This window comes from Oncorhynchus masou, chromosome 28, assembly GCF_036934945.1.
Source record: "Oncorhynchus masou masou isolate Uvic2021 chromosome 28, UVic_Omas_1.1, whole genome shotgun sequence".
Lineage (NCBI taxonomy): Eukaryota > Metazoa > Chordata > Actinopteri > Salmoniformes > Salmonidae > Oncorhynchus > Oncorhynchus masou.
The window spans coordinates 17406713-17425810 of record NC_088239.1 but is presented as its reverse complement, the minus strand read 5'-3'; the positions used below and the strand labels follow the sequence as shown (position 1 = coordinate 17425810).

At 39.9% G+C, this 19098-nt stretch overlaps 1 protein-coding gene across 4 annotated transcripts in view; it reads right to left on the bottom strand.

Annotated features, from left to right (window-relative positions):
- Positions 1–18270, bottom strand: part of LOC135517281 (5'-AMP-activated protein kinase subunit gamma-2-like) — a 117756-nt gene extending 99486 nt beyond the window's left edge. For 3 of the 4 annotated variants that reach the window (XM_064941439.1, XM_064941440.1, XM_064941442.1), the window contains exon 1: positions 17677–18270. In XM_064941439.1, the coding sequence (XP_064797511.1) occupies positions 17677–17757 (81 nt within the window). In that variant the 5' untranslated portion in view covers positions 17758–18270. Of the gene's footprint in view, positions 1–4379; positions 4732–17676 lie in introns of those variants that run through there. The other variant, XM_064941443.1, reaches the window with a different exon arrangement.
- Positions 18271–19098: the final 828 nt, after the last annotated feature.

The window sequence follows — 19098 nt, the reverse complement described above, 5'->3', positions numbered from 1 at the left end:
TCTCTATGATTATCTAAATCAGAGAGTTGACTTTCGAAGCACACACTCAGTTCCCAAGATCTTGTTTGTGTTAATGACAATGACCTCCAACAATCACCTTTAGAATGCTGATCTCAAGACTTTTCATGCTCCACTATCATACTTGTGCAGACAGGAAAAAATGTATTGAATGTGCAATGTTAAAACCGGTTCTTTGAAACCCAATTCCATGAGAAAGTGATTGCCTTTCATCTCTCCCCCACCTAACTGTCATAATTTCTTCTGATACCCGTCATCATTTTACTCCATTGAATGGAACTATCCTTCTCTCCTTTCACTGCCAAATCCAAAAGGGTGTACCTGCCTTGAACACTTCTCCAGAACGTTTTAACTTGGCTAGACTGGTCCCAGATTTGTTTGTACATCCTTGTCACGCCAATGACCATAGGAGTTGGCATGAAAGCACACACAGATCTGGGACCAGAATAATGATTGACACCTCAAGACAAAAAGAGCAAGGCCATTGATTTCAGCTTCTAACTAGAAACGGTTTATATTTATAAAAATAGTTAATTTACACTGAACAAAAATATAAACGCAACATGTAAAGTGTTGGTCAAAGTCATAGACTGTTCTCTCTGCTACCGTACACCAAGTGGTACCACCGCAACCGAGTCTGGAACCAACAGGACCCTGAACAACTTCTACCACCAAGCCATAAGACTGATAAATAGTTCGTTAAATAGCTACCCGGACTATTTGCATTGACTCATCACATACACTGCTGGTACTGTTTACGATCTGTCACTTTATTCCTAGTTATCTACCTCAATTACCTCGTACCCTGGCACAGTGAATCTGTACTGGTACCCCTTGTACACTGACCAAAAATATGAACGCAACAAGTAGTGGTCCCAAGCTCCCAGAAATGTTCCATACACACAAAAACCTTATTTCTCTGAAATTTTGTTCACACATTTCTTTACATCCCTGTAACTGAGCATTTATCCTTTGCCAAAATAATCCATCCACCTGACAGGTGTGGCATATCAAGAAGCTGATTAAACAGCATGATCATTACACAGGTGAACCTTGTATTGGGGACAATCAAAGGCCACTCTAAAATATGCAGTTTGATCACACACCACAATGCCACAGATGTCTTAAGTTCAGGGAGCATGCAATTGGATGCAATATCCACCAGAGCTGTTGCCAGATAAATTAATTTTAATTTCTTTACCGTAATCTCCAACTGTACCGGGCAGATGGCAGACAGTGTGTATGGCATCGTGTGGGCAAGCGGTTTGCTGATGTCAATGTTGTGAACATAGTGCCCCATGTTGGTGGTGGGGTTATGGTATGGGGAGGCATAAGCTATGGACAGTGAACACAATTGCATACTCACCAGACATGTCACCCATTGAACCTGTTTGGGATGCTCTGGATTGACGTGTACAACAGCGTGTTCCAGTTCCCACCAATATCCAGCAACATTGAACAACCATTGAAGAGGAGTGGGACAACATTCAATCAACAGCCGGATCAACTGTATGCAAAGGAGATGTGTCGCACTACATGAGGCAAATGGTAGTCACACCAAATACTGACTGGTTTTCTGATCTACGCCCATACAAGGTATCTGTGACCAACAGATGCATATAGTATCTGTATTTCCAGTCATGTGAAATCCATAGATTAGGGCCTAATGAATTTATTGAAATTGACAGATTTCCTTATATGTAACTCAGTAACATCTTTGAAATTGTTGCATGTTGTGTTTATATTTTTGTTCAGTGTATACAGAGCATTCGGAAAGAATTCAGACCCCTTCCCTTTTTCCACATTTTGTTACGTTACATCCTCTTCATCAATCTACACACAATACCCCATAATGACAAAGCGAAAAACAGGTTTTTCAATAAAAAAATGTTTACATAAGTATTCAGACCCTTTGCTATGAGACTCGAAATTGAGCTCGGGGGCATCCTGTTTCCATTGATCATCCTTGAGATGTTTCTACAACGTGATTGGAGTTCACCTGTGGTAATTTCAATTGACTGGACATGATTTGGAAAGGCACACACCTGTCAATATTAGGTCCCACAGTTGACAGTGCATGTCAGAGCAAAAACCAAGTCATGAGGTTGAAGTAATTGTCCGTAGAGCTCAGAGACAGGATTGTGTCGAGGTACAGATATGGGGAAGGGTACCAAGAAATGTCTACAGCATTGACGGTCCCCAAGAACACAGTGGCCTCCATCATTCTTAAATGGAAAAAGTTTGGAACCACCAAGACTCTTCCTAGAGCTGGCCACCCGGCCAAACTGAGCAATCGGGGGAGAAGGGCCTTGGTCAGGGAGGTGACCAAGAACCCAATGGTCACTCTGACAAAGCTCCAGAGTTCCTCTGTGGAGATGGGGGAACCTTCCAGAAGGACAACCATATCTGCAGCACTCCACCAATCAAGCCTTTATGGTAAGTGGCCAGATGGAAGCCACTCCTCAGTAAAAGACAGCCAGCTTGATGTTTGCCTAAAGGCACCTAAAGGACTCTCAGCAACACTCCCCATCCAACCTGACAGAGCTTGAGAGGATTCAACAAACTACTGCTTCAACAAAGTACTGTGTAAAGGGTCTGAATACTTCTGTAAATGTGATATATTTTTTAAAATTCTTAATACATTTGTAAAAATGTCTAAAAACCTGTTTTTGCTTTATAATTATGTGTTATTGTGTGTAGATTAATGAGGGGGAAAAACTATTTAAACCATTTTAGAATAAGGCTGTAACATAACAAAATGTGGAAAAAGTCAAGGGCTCTGAATACTTTCCGAATGCACTGTAGGACTTTAGAAGAATTCTTACCACTCAATGGTTAGAATGGTGTCAGGAGAACAAATCTTTCCTAAATGCAAATCCCTCCTTGTTGCCGATGACAACTGACTGACAGGTCCAATCTTGAGTGAACCAACCATGTGCACAAATGAAGGCCAGCCTTTTACCCAATCGCATCAATGATGACAGCCACAAATTAATGATGACCTCATAAATCCTACAGATCGTTACTGTTGGTGACATCATAGCCATAAAGATGAACTTCAGCGCTAGTGGCTCTCTGGCCACATCCTAAAAGTCTTTAATCGTTTCTTACCTTAGTTGGCATGAGGAAAGGGCCAGAAAAGAAATAAAAATATGAAATCGACCAGGTACTTTAATCTATTAGTGATTATTACAGAAAGGATAATGAGGAATTGAATCAATTCAACATAATGGGAAACATCCTCTGTCATCCTACTGTTCACTTCTGTCTCATTCTTACTCCAATCTCCCCCCCTTTGCCCCCCCTCTAACCATATCTTTTTTTTTCTCTGCTAAGAAGTCCATCCAAAATTAAACAAATGAAAATGTGTATCACACACACACACAAGGCCCCTGTACCATATCTGGAGTGTGTGCATCTTAACCCTAGCCTGATCACTGATCTATTTGTGCTGTCTTGCCAGAGTGGTCCAGGGTCATAAACAGTTTGCAATACAGCACAAACAGACTAGGGACCAGGCGATCTTAACCACACGACATGCTGTTCCCAGCTGGTCCAGATTGGTTGACCTTGCACTCATGTTTGTCAGTTGAACCTTGATGCCTGTGCCAGACCCCCTCTTGTTGTCTGTGGTCTACAGTACACACTCTTAAAACAGAAACAGGACAGCCCAAGATACAATTCCAAGTTAGACCACTCCACTGAAGGCCACATGAAATCCGGGAAAGGCTTGAATTGTACACTGTGCACTTAGTTTTCCTAAAAGTCTACACACTGATAATAAATGCATTAACAACGTTCTTAGTCCGGATTTTATTATTTTGCACTTTGTATCACATGCTTATTTAAAAATACCTTCACGATTAAAGGATTGTAGATAATGCAACTTAAAAAAAAGAAATACCCTGGGAATCAGTGTTTTTGTGTTTTCATTCCACTTCAACTAATCACAGTCTTTAACCAAGACATTGATTCGAGAAGTGTCATGTAAAATTGACAAAGTACATCAAACAACATTTCTGTAAATATTTCCATCTGTAGACCCTGGGATCAGCTGTGTTACTGTTTTGTTGGAACAAAAGCCTGCACTTAAACCTGCCCTTGTAGGGCAATATTCCCCACCCCTGGTTTACAACATAGTGGGAGAAACAATAATAAGTTTTGAAATTAATGGAAAGGGGGAATTGCATCATTGGATCCAGCTACTACAGTGGATCCAGCTACTACATACTCTGAGCAAGTAACAAATAGAACCTTGTAACAAATATTCCCCACGGGACTTTGATTTCTCTTCAGTTCATGGCTTCAGTTTAGAGCACAAACCCAACTCCAGTCCAACACTCACACACTTTTTAATTTACCTTTACTCCCAAAGTGCAGAACAACCAGCAAAATCCCCTCTGCCGTGCATATGTTTCTGAACAACTGCGTGTTCTTATCTACATGCAGGCAAGAGGAGAATGACAAGTGGAGAAAACCTTCCTTCCCCCAAGACCGGAGCTCACTTTGACCTTCCTCCTCCAGCCTTGAAAAGCAGTCTGGGAAAAAAAACCTGCCTTTCGGTATCGAGAGAAAAACCAATTGCCAGTGATGTTAATCTGTTTGAGCTCTAAAAATCACAACTCAAAGTCTAGCTGCCTAAACAGTAGCCTTTCCCTGAGCGCAAGGCTAGTCCAGTGTTGCATAATGAGTACTTAGCTATGCTGTAATGAGATAGTTAACAAAAGTGCTGCCTCAAGCGCTTACAAATCCTATTTGATGAACCTCATAGGGGAGAGAGATAAAGAAGGATCTTAGTCCTCCTCACCCATACCCCTCCTCCTCCATCAATCCCTGTTCCTCTGTCCTACTCTTCTCTATGGTTGAGCGTTGTTGGATGACTCAGCTAATGGATAACTGGCTAAGGCCCACAGACTGTACGATTGTAACCATCTAATGCCTCGATTTTGCGGTCCCAGACAAATTTGACATTAGTCAGAATTAATTTAAAGTAACTCAAGAAATCTATCATTAATCTTGACGTTTTTACTGAGTACATATTAGTCGTGCAATTTTACATCTAAGACGTTTGGTGCAGTATTTCTTAAAGAAATAATGTACATGAAAACGAGTCGTCTCTCGGTAAGGACAACAAAGACTTTATTGAAGAATCCCTACTGCTGACCAATCACAGACGAAGGGGCGTAGACTTCGGGATCTGAACTTCGGCTTGCCTCTATAAAAAATGCAGTGTACCCGACCAGCCAAAAAAATCCTAATTGAAGTCCAAAACTAACAAAAACTAACAAAATGTCATCATAATATATGTACAAACTCCTCCGAACTATTTGGGACGCTTCATCGAGCCAATCCCGGCGACTGAACAACAGGAACACGGTGGGCAATGGCCCCATGCTTTTTTAATTCAAAATTAAACTATAGAATTCACACATTATATCATGAAAATTTGGTGCAAGTAATGGGCTATGTCTAGAAAAAAATAACAAACACACCTCAAATATCAAAATTGCAATGCTTGCATTGAGTAATGGCAATAATTATGTGGAGGCGCAGATCACATTCAAGCTACGGGGCTTCTATTTGAAGTCAGCGTTTCAATGTTGTGATGTCTCTCTTCAATTTGAGAGGTGAGCGTTTCATTATGAGGAACGCACAGTTACAGAGGTAGGAGCAGTATTGTCTGTCAATCAACAGATTCTTATTGTTCTTTCATGCCACAGATGATCCATTATATTGACCAGATACTCTATTGGCAGCTCTAACAATGAAAATACATGTATTCAAAAATGGAAGGCAATATGGAGGAGGCAAGATAAGGTGGGACCATTTTAACCAATGAGACGACAGATGCACGTGTGAACAACAGGCACAACACGTGTCCTACTTATATCAGTCCACTCGTAACAATCTAAGCATTGCGAAACTTCTAGTTGATCAAAAAAGTCACACGTAGCAAATAAGCCATAGCATTTTTTGTTAACCAAATTCAACACTCATTGACCTCCATACAAAAACTCCTTGCTTGGTGAGCCCCTTGCTTGGTGAAATAAGAAGCCACCTGCTGGAGACGACAGATTTTTGGCCTAGTGATCCCGCTCGCGTCACCTCTTCCTCTCTGGCCATGCTTGATACGCCCAGTCAGAGAGGAAAAGGCCAGAATAGTCCCACCTGTTCTTGCCTCCTCCTGACTGCCTTCCATTTTGAAGACATTTATTTTCATTGTTAGAGTTGCCACTTGAGTATCTGGTCAATATAATGGATCATCTGTGGCATGAATGAACAACCACAATTCACAGGCGTGACAGTTACTGTAAAATAATGGTCCCACTTGAAACTAAACATACGTTTTTAATTAAGCCTTTGTAAAAAGCCTTTTGTCGGGGCTCTATAAATGCTTCAGAAATCACCCCCGAAACAAATGTCACACTAAGGTTGAGAATAGGGTTAGGCCACATTTGGCTTTATAGGGTTGGGTGATATTTGGCTTTATAGGGTTGGGTGATATTTGGCTTTATAGGGTTGGGTGATATTTGGCTTTATAGGGTTGGGTGATATTTGGCTTTATAGGGTTGGGTGATATTTGGCTTTATAGGGTTGGGTGATATTTGGCTTCATAGGGTTGGGTGATATTTGGCTTCATAGGGTTGGGTGATATTTGGCTTCATAGGGTTGGGTGATATTTGGCTTCATAGGGTTGGGTGATATTTGGCTTCATAGGGTTGGGTCATATTTGGCTTTATAGGGTTGGGTGATATTTGGCTTTATAGGGTTGGGTGATATTTGGCTTTATAGGGTTGGGTCATATTTGGCTTTATAGGGTTGGGTGATATTTGGCTTTATAGGGTTGGGTGATATTTGGCTTTATAGGGTTGGGTGATAGTTGGCTTTATAGGGTTGGGTGATATTTGGCTTCATAGGGTTGGGTGATATTTGGCTTTATAGGGTTGGGTGATATTTGGCTTTATAGGGTTGGGTGATATTTGGCTTTATAGGGTTGGGTGATAGTTGGCTTTATAGGGTTGGGTGATATTTGGCTTCATAGGGTTGGGTGATATTTGGCTTTATAGGGTTGGGTGATATTTGGCTTTATAGGGTTGGGTGATATTTGGCTTTATAGGGTTGGGTGATATTTGGCTTCATAGGGTTGGGTGATATTTGGCTTTATAGGGTTGGGTGATATTTGGCTTCATAGGGTTGGGTGATATTTGGCTTTATAGGGTTGGGTGATATTTGGCTTTATAGGGTTGGGTGATATTTGGCTTCATAGGGTTGGGTGATATTTGGATTTATAGGGTTGGGTGATATTTGGCTTTATAGGGTTGGGTGATATTTGGCTTTATAGGGTTGGGTGATATTTGGCTTCGTAGGGTTGGGTGATATTTGGCTTCATAGGGTTGGGTGATATTTGGGAGACCTCTTCTAAGATATGCCACTCTAGATATCGTGATATCCGATATAATCATGCTGCACCGGTAATGACTAGATCATTCCAAACAGTGCAATTTGTGCTTATTTACTGTAATATTGTCATTCTCATTAAATAATCTTAGTATGGCGAAAAAAATAAAGCTTAGTTAATTCTTTAGACTTAATTTTCAACATATTGATACAGCCTAAAGTTGTAAAGTTCAAATAGTAGTCTTGAACATCACGATATATCGTTTTGCACTTCACAATATATTGTCATAGTCAAATATCATGATATTGGATTTAATCATATAAAATCGTCCAAACCCTAGTTGGTAAATAAGGACCTTTTATATCACCCTGTCACGTTCTGACCATCGTTCTTGTGTGTTTTCCTTGTTTTAGTGTTGGTCAGGACGTGAGCTGGGTGGGCATTCTATGTTGTGTGTCTGGTTTGTCTATTTCTATGTTTGGCCTGATATGGTTCTCAATCAGAGGCAGGTGTTAGTCATTGTCTCTGATTGGGAACCATATTTATGTAGCCTGTTTTGTGTTGGGTTTTGTGGGTGATTGTTCCTGTCTTTGTGTTTGTGGCATCAGATAGAACGGTTTCGTTTTTTTCACGTTTGTTTTGTAGATTGTTGTATTTTCATCTTTATTAAAGATGCACAAAACTAACCACACTGCATTTTGGTCCGCCTCTCTTTCACCAGAAAACCGTTACACACCCTTTATAACGTATGAATGTACCTGTGAAGCATCTAAGTAGGGCTTATGAAGACTTTATGGATGCTTTCATACAGTTTTGGTGGATAAAATCAAAATCGGTTGAGTGGTTTGAAAAACACACAACCCACATTATGTTCATGAGCTGTAGTTATTGAAGGGGAAATGTCTTCATTTAAAATAATTGCTTCAACTCCATTCCATTATAGGTTTCAATTATGCCCCAACTCTATTCTTCTGAGTTCCTCTGTTTTTTTTAACGAACCCTTTCATTTGCCAGCCTAGATGTGTCATTCTCCGAGAAAGAGGCTCCTTCTTTGAATACTAACTCACTTGCTAGTTTGGAAGACATTGATAAGAAAAAAAAACAGAATGTGCTGTGGGCAATGCATTTTGTCCGTCAAGCCTTTCAAGTTCAAACTGCCACCTTTGTTTATTGTGGGTAAAAGCTATTAATAGACGCCGATTGTTTAACCTCAACAGTTTAAGCTGAACTAACCTCGCCTCGAATTCTTCATAAGTATTTAAACCCTTAGTCAAACACACCACACTGTATCCAAGTCCACAGATATTCTATGAAGAACCCACTGTTCTGTTTTGGATGATGTTCTGAGGAAAATTCAAAATCAGGCAGAGACTCCAACGCTCCTCCTATAGTAGCTTTCACAACACTTGTTCCTCAAGCAGAATTTGTATCATCTCGGTGTTTCCATAACTTTGGGCTTTACGACTGTGAAACCCTGTGTAGGATGTAGGTCTATATCTGAATGTTCTGGAGATGAACAAATTCAAATACCACATTCTGTGGAACAGAAGACTATACCCTAAGATTTTGACTTGGTTCCAATCTGACATTTTGTATGTAGTCAGAGGATGACCCCTTTCCCCCCAAGCCAAACCCCATAGCAAAGAAACAATGTCATCACAGATGTATTCTCCAAAATACTGTTTTTGATTAAACACAAGGAAAAGCTGTGTGTTATTATCACTCCCATTGACCTTACTTTGACCACTCATGATTTTAACTGGCATACATGCATAAAACTAGATCTATTTTTATGGCAATGCATATTTTATCACTGAAAACTTGAGCATTTGTTGAAAGCAAGACAATTCAGCACTTACTGACCGATTTTTTTGTCAGACAACTAATGTGCAGGTATCCTTTACCCAACAAGCATTAACCAGGCATTGTTTAAGACACGGCATTATCGATTTTCGAAATGTCTCACCACTGCACTGTATAAGGTATTTATTGAACTAATGTATTACAGCCAACATAAATATATATTGACACACTAGTGAAATGAAAGACATACGCAAATCTAAATTGGTCACATCATTTTTTATTTAACTCGGCAAGTCCGTTAAGAACAAATTCTCATTTACAATGACGGACGACTCCGGCCAAACCCGGACGACACTGGGCCAATTGTTTATTTTCATTTATTTTATTTAACCTTTATTTAACCACGTAGGCCGGGTATGGTTCTCAATAAGGGACAGCTGTCTTTCGTTGTCTCTGATTGGGAATCATACTTAGGTAGCCTGTTTTGCCATCTTAGTTTGTGGGTAGTTCATTTCTGTTTAGTGTTATTCACCTTGCAGGACTGTTTCGGTTTTCCCTTTTGTTGTTTTGTTTAGTTTATTCAGTGCAATTCATTAAAGATGAACACGTACCCTGCTGCATTTTGGTCCGATGATTCCTTCTTCCGATGAAAGCCGTTACAAACACAGAGTTACACATGGAGTAAAACAAATGTACAGTCAATAGTACAGTAGAAAAATAAGTCTATATACAATGTGAGCAAATGAGGTGAGATAAGGTCCATGGTGGCAAAGTAAATACAATATAGGCGCCCCCTATGGGACTCCCAATCGTGGCTGGATGTGATACAGCCTGGATTCAAACCAGGTACTATAGTGATGCATCTTGCACTGAGATGCAGTGCCTTAGACCGCGGTGCCACTCGGGAGCCCATAATATGATACATTATAACGTTTTTGCCCCAAAGCATCACTGTACCTCATGATGTGTAGTTACATGGGAATCTTTGTCCAGGACAAATTGAACATTCCAACAAGATGCATGTGTCCATTGGGATTTTAGGTTGAACTCCCCAGGCTAAGTATAAATGGCACAACCTTGACCTTGTTTTGAACCTCTACAACATGAGAACATACAATATTATTTCCCATTAGTCAAATAGTCCTTAATTGTCTAATCCATAGTTCTCAATTTCCTCCATATGACATCTTATTTAATTGCATCCTGTAAGTACATGCTATTATCATGCCTGTAACCAACGCATTAATGCTACCCTAACTGACTAAACTACCAATTGTTTGGCAGGCCCGTAAAAAAATACATTCAAGCACATTACATTAAGATACCGCAAAATAGAAATGATAGCTCCAAAACACAATGAGAAACTAATATAAATGTACATAATTGCTAACATCTGGAAGAAAAAAAACAAACGAGTCCATCTTTCCGTAAAGTCTATACCGACAAACACATTTCCTCTTCCGCACACAGACAGAGGAAGAGGAAGTAGCAGATAAGCCCCCTGCGTCATCTGCTACACATACATACCTCACTGTGTTGGTTAAAATGGAACTGACAGGAATACCAGCGGGTGTGGGAAACAAAACCTTGGATTACAAAATAGCCTACAGCCTTTCAGTACAACATATATTCATTATCAATTGTAATTGAACGCCATCCCTCGCTTTGAGAACTTCAGCGGGCGCTTGATTGGTCTGGTGAGTGTCCCTGAACTTCAAATGTGTCTTTACAAAAGGATTTGTCACACACCCCTTAAAAAAATACTAAAAACGTATTTTGTGAAGTCAAATGTTTTCCAATGCAAATTAACCCAACAACAACACAGAATCAACATTACACCGTTCCAAATTTACACAAGTATTTGCACAGAGGCACGGCCATAAACACTGCACCGGCCTATTGTCAAGACACAATACAACAAAAGAGAGGTGATTATTGTCACCATGGTCCATTGTGTACTCATTGTCCTTGGGGAGCGTATATGTACGTATACAGTCATGTCCCTATTTTTCAACGTACTTTTGATATGTACTTTTATACTGTATGACAGAGAATTGTATGATCAGAGAAGTAAATCTGTACATGCATTCATTCTATTAGAACAAGTTTTTTCCTTCCAATAGAATAACGAAAAAAGGTAAAAAAAGGAGCAAAAGGTGAAATTCACATCTACATTTTTATCCAGACAAAATGTAAAATGGGCGTCTCCTGAAATTTGCATCCGATTCATCAGTCTGTCAATAGTAGCCTAAATATTGACCAACCGATGATTTGGAGATAACCCATGCTCCTACCAAAACAACTACTCCACTCCAAACATACAACAGCACTGTGCAAAGCCTAATCAATACTGTTATCATCACAATTAATAAGGAAAATAACCCTTTCTCTGTCTGGTCCTAGCTTAAAATCACCAGCAGCAGAAAACAAAGAGAGTAAACGTTGCCAACATGTTCCATTGTGAGACACATCACTGCTTCCCCTCCTATCCGAGCCATACCATATCCACCCAGCACAATCACAAACCACATAAGCATACCCCTGCAAATTAAGATAACATACCTCAGATATGTTGTAGGCTAAATGTATGTGCCAGTAATATTTCAAAAATAGCTGTATGGATAAAATATAAATCAGATTACTGTCACTAGTTGTAGGGATGTATGGTGATCCACTGTCTCCTAAGCATGTCTGGTGTCACGTATAAAACCCGTTGCCCAGCATTGCACATGATAGAGAAAGAGGGGAATTCTTTACGCCTACACTATAGAACTGACATAAACCCAAGAGTGACCTTGTCTTTTGTGTCAAGCAGGCTTAACGGCATCCGAGTCCATATGAGGCAATCTAACGTAACAGTGAATCACACAAATCAGTGTGTAACTTCTCAAAATCAACACTAGTGCATTTGTTTGGTCAACAACATACTGCACTACAGTTGGACATTATAAGTAGACCTACACGTATGGAAGAGGGGATACGCAGAAAGACCTATTCAAATTGAGCTTTTTTGTTGTTATTCAACGATAAACACAAAAGGAAACCATTTCCCATGTCTATGAGAACAGGGCAGAGCTTCTTACCGTTTCCACAAATGTAGGGCATTTGGTTTTGTACATTTATCTTGGCATGTCATAGAAATAGCATAGTGGTACAAAGGAAGATAAGATAGATTGAAACGGTGGGAACATCTATTGTCATCACCAATAATAATTGAGCATCAGATTCCTGACCAATAGAATTCTATGACCCAAGGCCATCAGACTGTTAAACAGCCACCACTAACATTGAGTGGCTGGTGCCAACATACTGACTCAACTCCAGCCACTTTAATAATGGAAAAATTGATGTAAAAAATGTATCACTAGCCACTTTAAACAATGCCACTTAATATAATGTTTACATACCCTACATTACCCATCTCATATGTATATACTGTACTCTATACCATCTTGCCATCGTTATGTAATACATGTATCACTAGCCACTTTAAACTATGCCACTTTTATATGTTTACATACCCTACATTTGTCCCACCCTGACCTTAGTATTCTTTGTTTTCCTTGTTATTTTGGTTAGGTCAGGTTGTGATGAGGGTGATATATGTGTTTTTGTCCTGTCTAGGGTTTTTGTATGTCAATGAGGTTGTTTCTAGTCTAGGTGATTTTATGTCTATGGTTGCCTGGATTGGTTCTCAATCAGAGGCAGCTGTTTATCGTTGTCTCTGATTGGGGACCATATTTAGGTAGCCATATTCCTTGGGTATTTCGTGGCTTATTGTCTATGTATAGTTGCCTGTGTCAGCACTAGTGTTTATAGCTTCACGTTCGTTTTATTGTTTTGTTAGTTTGTTTATCACGCTGCGCCTTGGTCTCGTTACGACCAACGTGACAACTCATCTCATATGTACAGTGCCTTGCGAAAGTATTCGGCCCCCTTGAACTTTGCGACCTTTTGCCACATTTCAGGCTTCAAACATAAAGATATAAAACTGTATTTTTTTGTGAAGAATCAACAACAAGTGGGACACAATCATGAAGTGGAACTTCACTTTTTTAACAAATCAAAAACTGAAAAATTGGGCGTGCAAAATTATTCAGCCCCTTTAGTTTCAGTGCAGCAAACTCTCTCCAGAAGTTCAGTGAGGATCTCTGAATGATCCAATGTTGACCTAAATGACTAATGATGATAAATACAATCCACCTGTGTGTAATCAAGTCTCCGTATAAATGCACCTGCACTGTGATAGTCTCAGAGGTCCGTTAAAAGCGCAGAGAGCATCATGAAGAACAAGGAACACACCAGGCAGGTCCGAGATACTGTTGTGAAGAAGTTTAAAGCCGGATTTGGATACAAAAAGATTTCCCAAGCTTTAAACATCTCAAGGAGCACTGTGCAAGCGATAATATTGAAATGGAAGGAGTATCAGACCACTGCAAATCTACCAAGACCTGGCCGTCCCTCTAAACTTTCAGCTCATACAAGGAGAAGACTGATCAGAGATGCAGCCAAGAGGCCCATGATCACTCTGGATGAACTGCAGAGATCTACAGCTGAGGTGGGAGACTCTGTCCATAGGACAACAATCAGTCATATATTGCACAAATCTGGCCTTTATGGAAGAGTGGCAAGAAGAAAGCCATTCCTTAAAGATATCCATAAAAAGTGTCATTTAAAGTTTGCCACAAGCCACCTGGGAGACACACCAAACATGTGGAAGAAGGTGCTCTGGTCAGATGAAACCAAAATTGAACTTTTTGGCAACAATGCAAAACGTTATGTTTGGCGTAAAAGCAACACAGCTCATCACCCTGAACACACCATCTCCACTGTCAAACATGGTGGTGGCAGCATCATGGTTTGGGCCTGCTTTTCTTCAGCAGGGACAGGGAAGATGGTTAAAATTGATGGGAAGATGGATGGAGCCAAATACAGGACCATTCTGGAAGAAAACCTGATGGAGTCTGCAAAAGACCTGAGACTGGGACGGAGATTTGTCTTCCAACAAGACAATGATCCAAAACATAAAGCAAAATCTACAATGGAATGGTTCAAAAATAAACATATCCAGGTGTTAGAATGGCCAAGTCAAAGTCCAGACCTGAATCCAATCGAGAATCTGTGGAAAGAACTGAAAACTGCTGTTCACAAATGCTCTCCATCCAACCTCACTGAGCTCGAGCTGTTTTGCAAGGAGGAATGGGAAAAAAATTCAGTCTCTCGATGTGCAAAACTGATAGAGACATACCCCAAGCGACTTACAGCTGTAATCGCAGCAAAAGGTGGCGCTACAAAGTATTAATTTAAGGGGGCTGAATAATTTTGCACTCCCAATTTTTCAGTTTTTGATTTGTTAAAAAAGTTTGAAATATCCAATAAATGTCGTTCCACTTCATGATTGTGTCCCACTTGTTGTTGATTCTTCACAAAAAAATACAGTTTTATATCTTTATGTTTGAAGCCTGAAATGTGGCAAAAGGTCGCAAAGTTCAAGGGGGCCGAATACTTTTGCAAGGCACTGTATATACTATACTCTATACCATCTACTGCATCTTGCCTATGCCATTCTGTACCATCATTCCTTCATATATTTTAATGTACATATTCTTCATCCCTTTACACCTGTGTGTATAAGGTAGTTGTTGTGAAATTGTTAGGTTAGATTACTCGTTGGTTATTACTGCATTGTCGGAACTAGAAGTACAAGCATTTCGCTACACTCGCATAAACATCTGCTAACCATGTGTATGTGACTAATAAAATTTGATTTGGATTTGATTTATCACTACCAGGTGTGAGATCTCTTGGACGTCAGGTAAAAACATCACAAGTACCTGTAGAACTCGTCAAGCTTGTCTGAAGGGTATGGCCAAAGGTCAGTGATCTGGAGCACATATAGGCCCTGTCCAAAAACAACCTAACAAGAAGAAGAGCTGAAGAATATGGATTAGTACCAAGCCAAGCTCTCTTCCCTAATCCAATAAAGCCCTCTTCCATCCATCTTAGTAGCTCTCTAGTGAGCTTGGTACACCATTACTATAGTTATTATTTATTCAGGGGAGTCCAATTGAGACCATAGTTTCATTTGCAATGGTGCACTGACAACAAACAACTCTCAAACATAATTCAATAAATCAGAAAAAAAATAACTGCAGGATACAGCAATAACACAAATAACCCACCACAATCAACCACAACAATAATAAACCACCACAATCAACCACAACAATAATAAACCACCACAACACTAATAACCCACCACAATCAACCACAACAATAATAAACCACCACAATCAACCACAACAATAATAAACCACCACAACACTAATAACCCACCACAATCAACCACAACAATAATAAACCACCACAACACTAATAACCCACCACAATCAACCACAACAATAATAAACCACCACAACACTAATAACCCACCACAATCAACCATAACAATAATAAACCACCACAACACTAATAACCCACCACAATCAACCACAACAATAATAAACCACCACAACACTAATAACCCACCACAATCAACCACAACACTAATAAACCACCACAACACTAATAACCCACCACAATCAACCACAACAATAATAACCCACCACAATCTACCACCACACTAATAACCCACCACAATCAACCACCACACTAATAACCCACCACAATCAACCACCACACTAATAACCCACCACAATCAACCACAACAATAATAACCCACCACAATCAAACACAACACTAATAACACACCACTATCAACCACAACAATAATAACCCACCACAATCAACCACAACAATAATAACTCACCACAATAATAACCCGCCACAATCAACCACAACAATAATAAAACACTGCAATCAACCACAACGCTAATAACCCACCACAATCAACCACAACACTAATAAACTACCACAATCAACCACAACACTAATATCCACCACAATCAACCACAACACTAATAACCCACCACAATCAACCACAACACTTGCAAACCTCAGTGAATTCGTCCCTCGGCTGTGTTCTAAACTGATCTATTGGCACCAGAGGTTCAAGATGTAAGGAGGTTTGTAAATTATTCTAAACATGGGGTGTATTCAAGTTGAAGGCTGATTTACTTAGGTTGGTAGAGACACAACGGACCTCAAGAGTTAACCAACCCTGTGAGCGGGTTTGGTGCCCCGTATTTTTTTACTTTAATAGAGAAGTGAGATATGTTCGAAGCTTGTGCAGCAGAGCTTTGTATACAAAATGTAGAGATGAAGTGATCTACTGTACATTAATTACACTGTAGTTCTACAAGGACAACCATTTCAGATCACAGAGAACCAGGCCACAGGGGCAGAAAGAGCAAAGCCTTGTCAATTTGGAATCAGGCCTTCTGCTCTTTTGCTCCATAAATAAAACACCATCTTGTTGAGGGAGTGCAGATGGATGCCCAGCAGGTCATTGGTTATAAACTGTCTGTGACCACTTCCTTTATAACACATGGTGAGTTTGGAGATCCACGAGGAAGGGCCCTAAATCACAGAATGTTCCATGATGTGAATTTGCCTTAACATCAGCATCACTGATTTGAAGGTCATCCCTCTTCTCAAGGGCTGGGATTTTGCATAACAGCAATATCACTGACAATAATGACAGCATATATCTCCACATAAGTAAATGTATGTGTCTGTGTGTGCACATGAATATGTGAGTAATGATATCGATTGCCTATTAGTATTCACATCATGAGGCATGATCCCAAGTATCTCCACTAACTATTGTCACCTAAACATGTAATTACAGGATATATGTGCAGTGCCTTTGGTCTAGCTGATATCATACTGACTTGGAATGACTCACGATGACTGCTGACCTCAAACTGAATACAGATGTTACATTCTCTCTCCTACAGCCGAAGAGGAAGCTGTGAAAGAGTATACTACTACCGAGTTATGTCATGATGGCTATACATTTAATATTATTATTATTAGAATGGCCCTGAAAATATATTATTATTATTATTATAATGTCCCTGAAAAGAGACAAAAGGCTTTGTGCATGCTGTAAAATGTACATTTATTGTCATGGACTTAACATAAATTGAATATGGTTCATAAAATGTAACCTACACTCAGCATGAAGAAGACAGGAATCTCAACGCAAACAACTGGGCTAACCCCATAAATATGGAGATAACTAAGCGTGTGTGTTGTGTTAATCTATTTTCTGCATGACATATGCCACAGATTCCGAGCCAGGCATTCTTTACCGCGGATATATTGTATACACATTCAACAGAAACACTATGGAGAACAAAAAAATGTTGCAACAGTATATTTCACTGAAGGAAACACATACCACAACCCCGCCCACATGTAGGCTACATGCCCAACTTCAGAGCAGAGCGAACATAAATAGTAAATAGGTTATCATTTCGCCCCAATTAATATGTCTGAAGACAAAAACTTACGGGCATGTTCAATCGAAGCGTCCTCTTCTTTCTAGGTGTCTTCGCGTCTCTCTTCTTGGAGTCATTTGCTGTGCTTCCCATATTTTTCTAGAATTCTCTAAACAACTGGACGCATTAAATCGTTTTTTAAAAGCGTTACTTTGGCTACTCTCGTGCAAGATAGACTGGCAACAGTGGAAGTGTCGTAAATGATACCAAAACAATCACTGCAAAAACATTATTCGGATTCTGACAGATGTCCTTATGGCAAGTAGGTCCGTGTACTGTACGCATTAATGTGCTCCTAAACTCAACTCGTGTGTTGATGAAAGTTATCGACTTGAGATCGGATATTTTAGACCTGACAAAAAAATACACCGCGCAGAATGCGATTCACTTGGCATAAAATGTAGCCTTCTCTTCTGGGTAGCTTATGACACGCGCTGATATTTCAAACGACAACAAACTGCAAGAGTAAATCCACAATTGAAACAAGGAAGGTCGTATTATAATGCAAATGCAGACGTTCCCAGAAAGGATTTGATGAGTTCACGCTTCACAATGGAGAGACAAGTACGCATGCACGTCGGTTGGCCAGTGGCCACTGGTACCAGCTCGGGCTAATCGTGGGACCAGTGCCAGTAGGTGCGTCAAGCTTTGCGCGCAGCTCCGAATTGTCACATGGCTGTGTTTACGTTGTGGCAGCAGCATGAGGAAGCGACTGACCTATAATTGAATAAAAGTGTAAGTATTATATTTTCTTGACGTACACCATCATATTCACCAGCTAATAAGCTTTAGACTGATTCTGTTTACAATCCTTCTACAATGGCCAACATATGGCGGCCCTACAGTTCACTCTCATGATCTGCAGTCATCATCATAATCAAAGTCCCAGCCTCTCCGATATGGCCACCATGTGGTCTCAATGGAATACTACACTTGATATAAATATATATTTCTTACCCCTTTTTCTCCCCAAATTTCGTAGTATCCAATTGATGTGATAATTTGGTAAACATGGGGCCCATATCAACAGTAGAAAGTTACTTCTTCTCCATGTCACATCTTCCTCATCTTAACTGGTTTGGCCGGACAGGCCTGTTCGAAACTCGAACTAAATTCATGAATAGGAACGAGTTATCAGGAATTAATTTACCTTTCACCTACCTGTTTTCAGATCAGTTTAGTTGAAGGAAAGGATAAAAATACATTTAATATTGAGATCCACCCATTGTTGAATTTATACCTAGAGTGATTTGTGATTTAATAACAGGCAACTTAAAAATATTCTAGCTAAATATGAGACACATTACAATTCCCACAAAGTGGGTTAAACCCTATTGGCATGATGCGTATGATGTTTGCCATTCACACCAGCAACCCAAGTTCGCTACACTGGTGTCAAAAGTGGGTTGGTGACCATTTGGCCATCGGAACGCA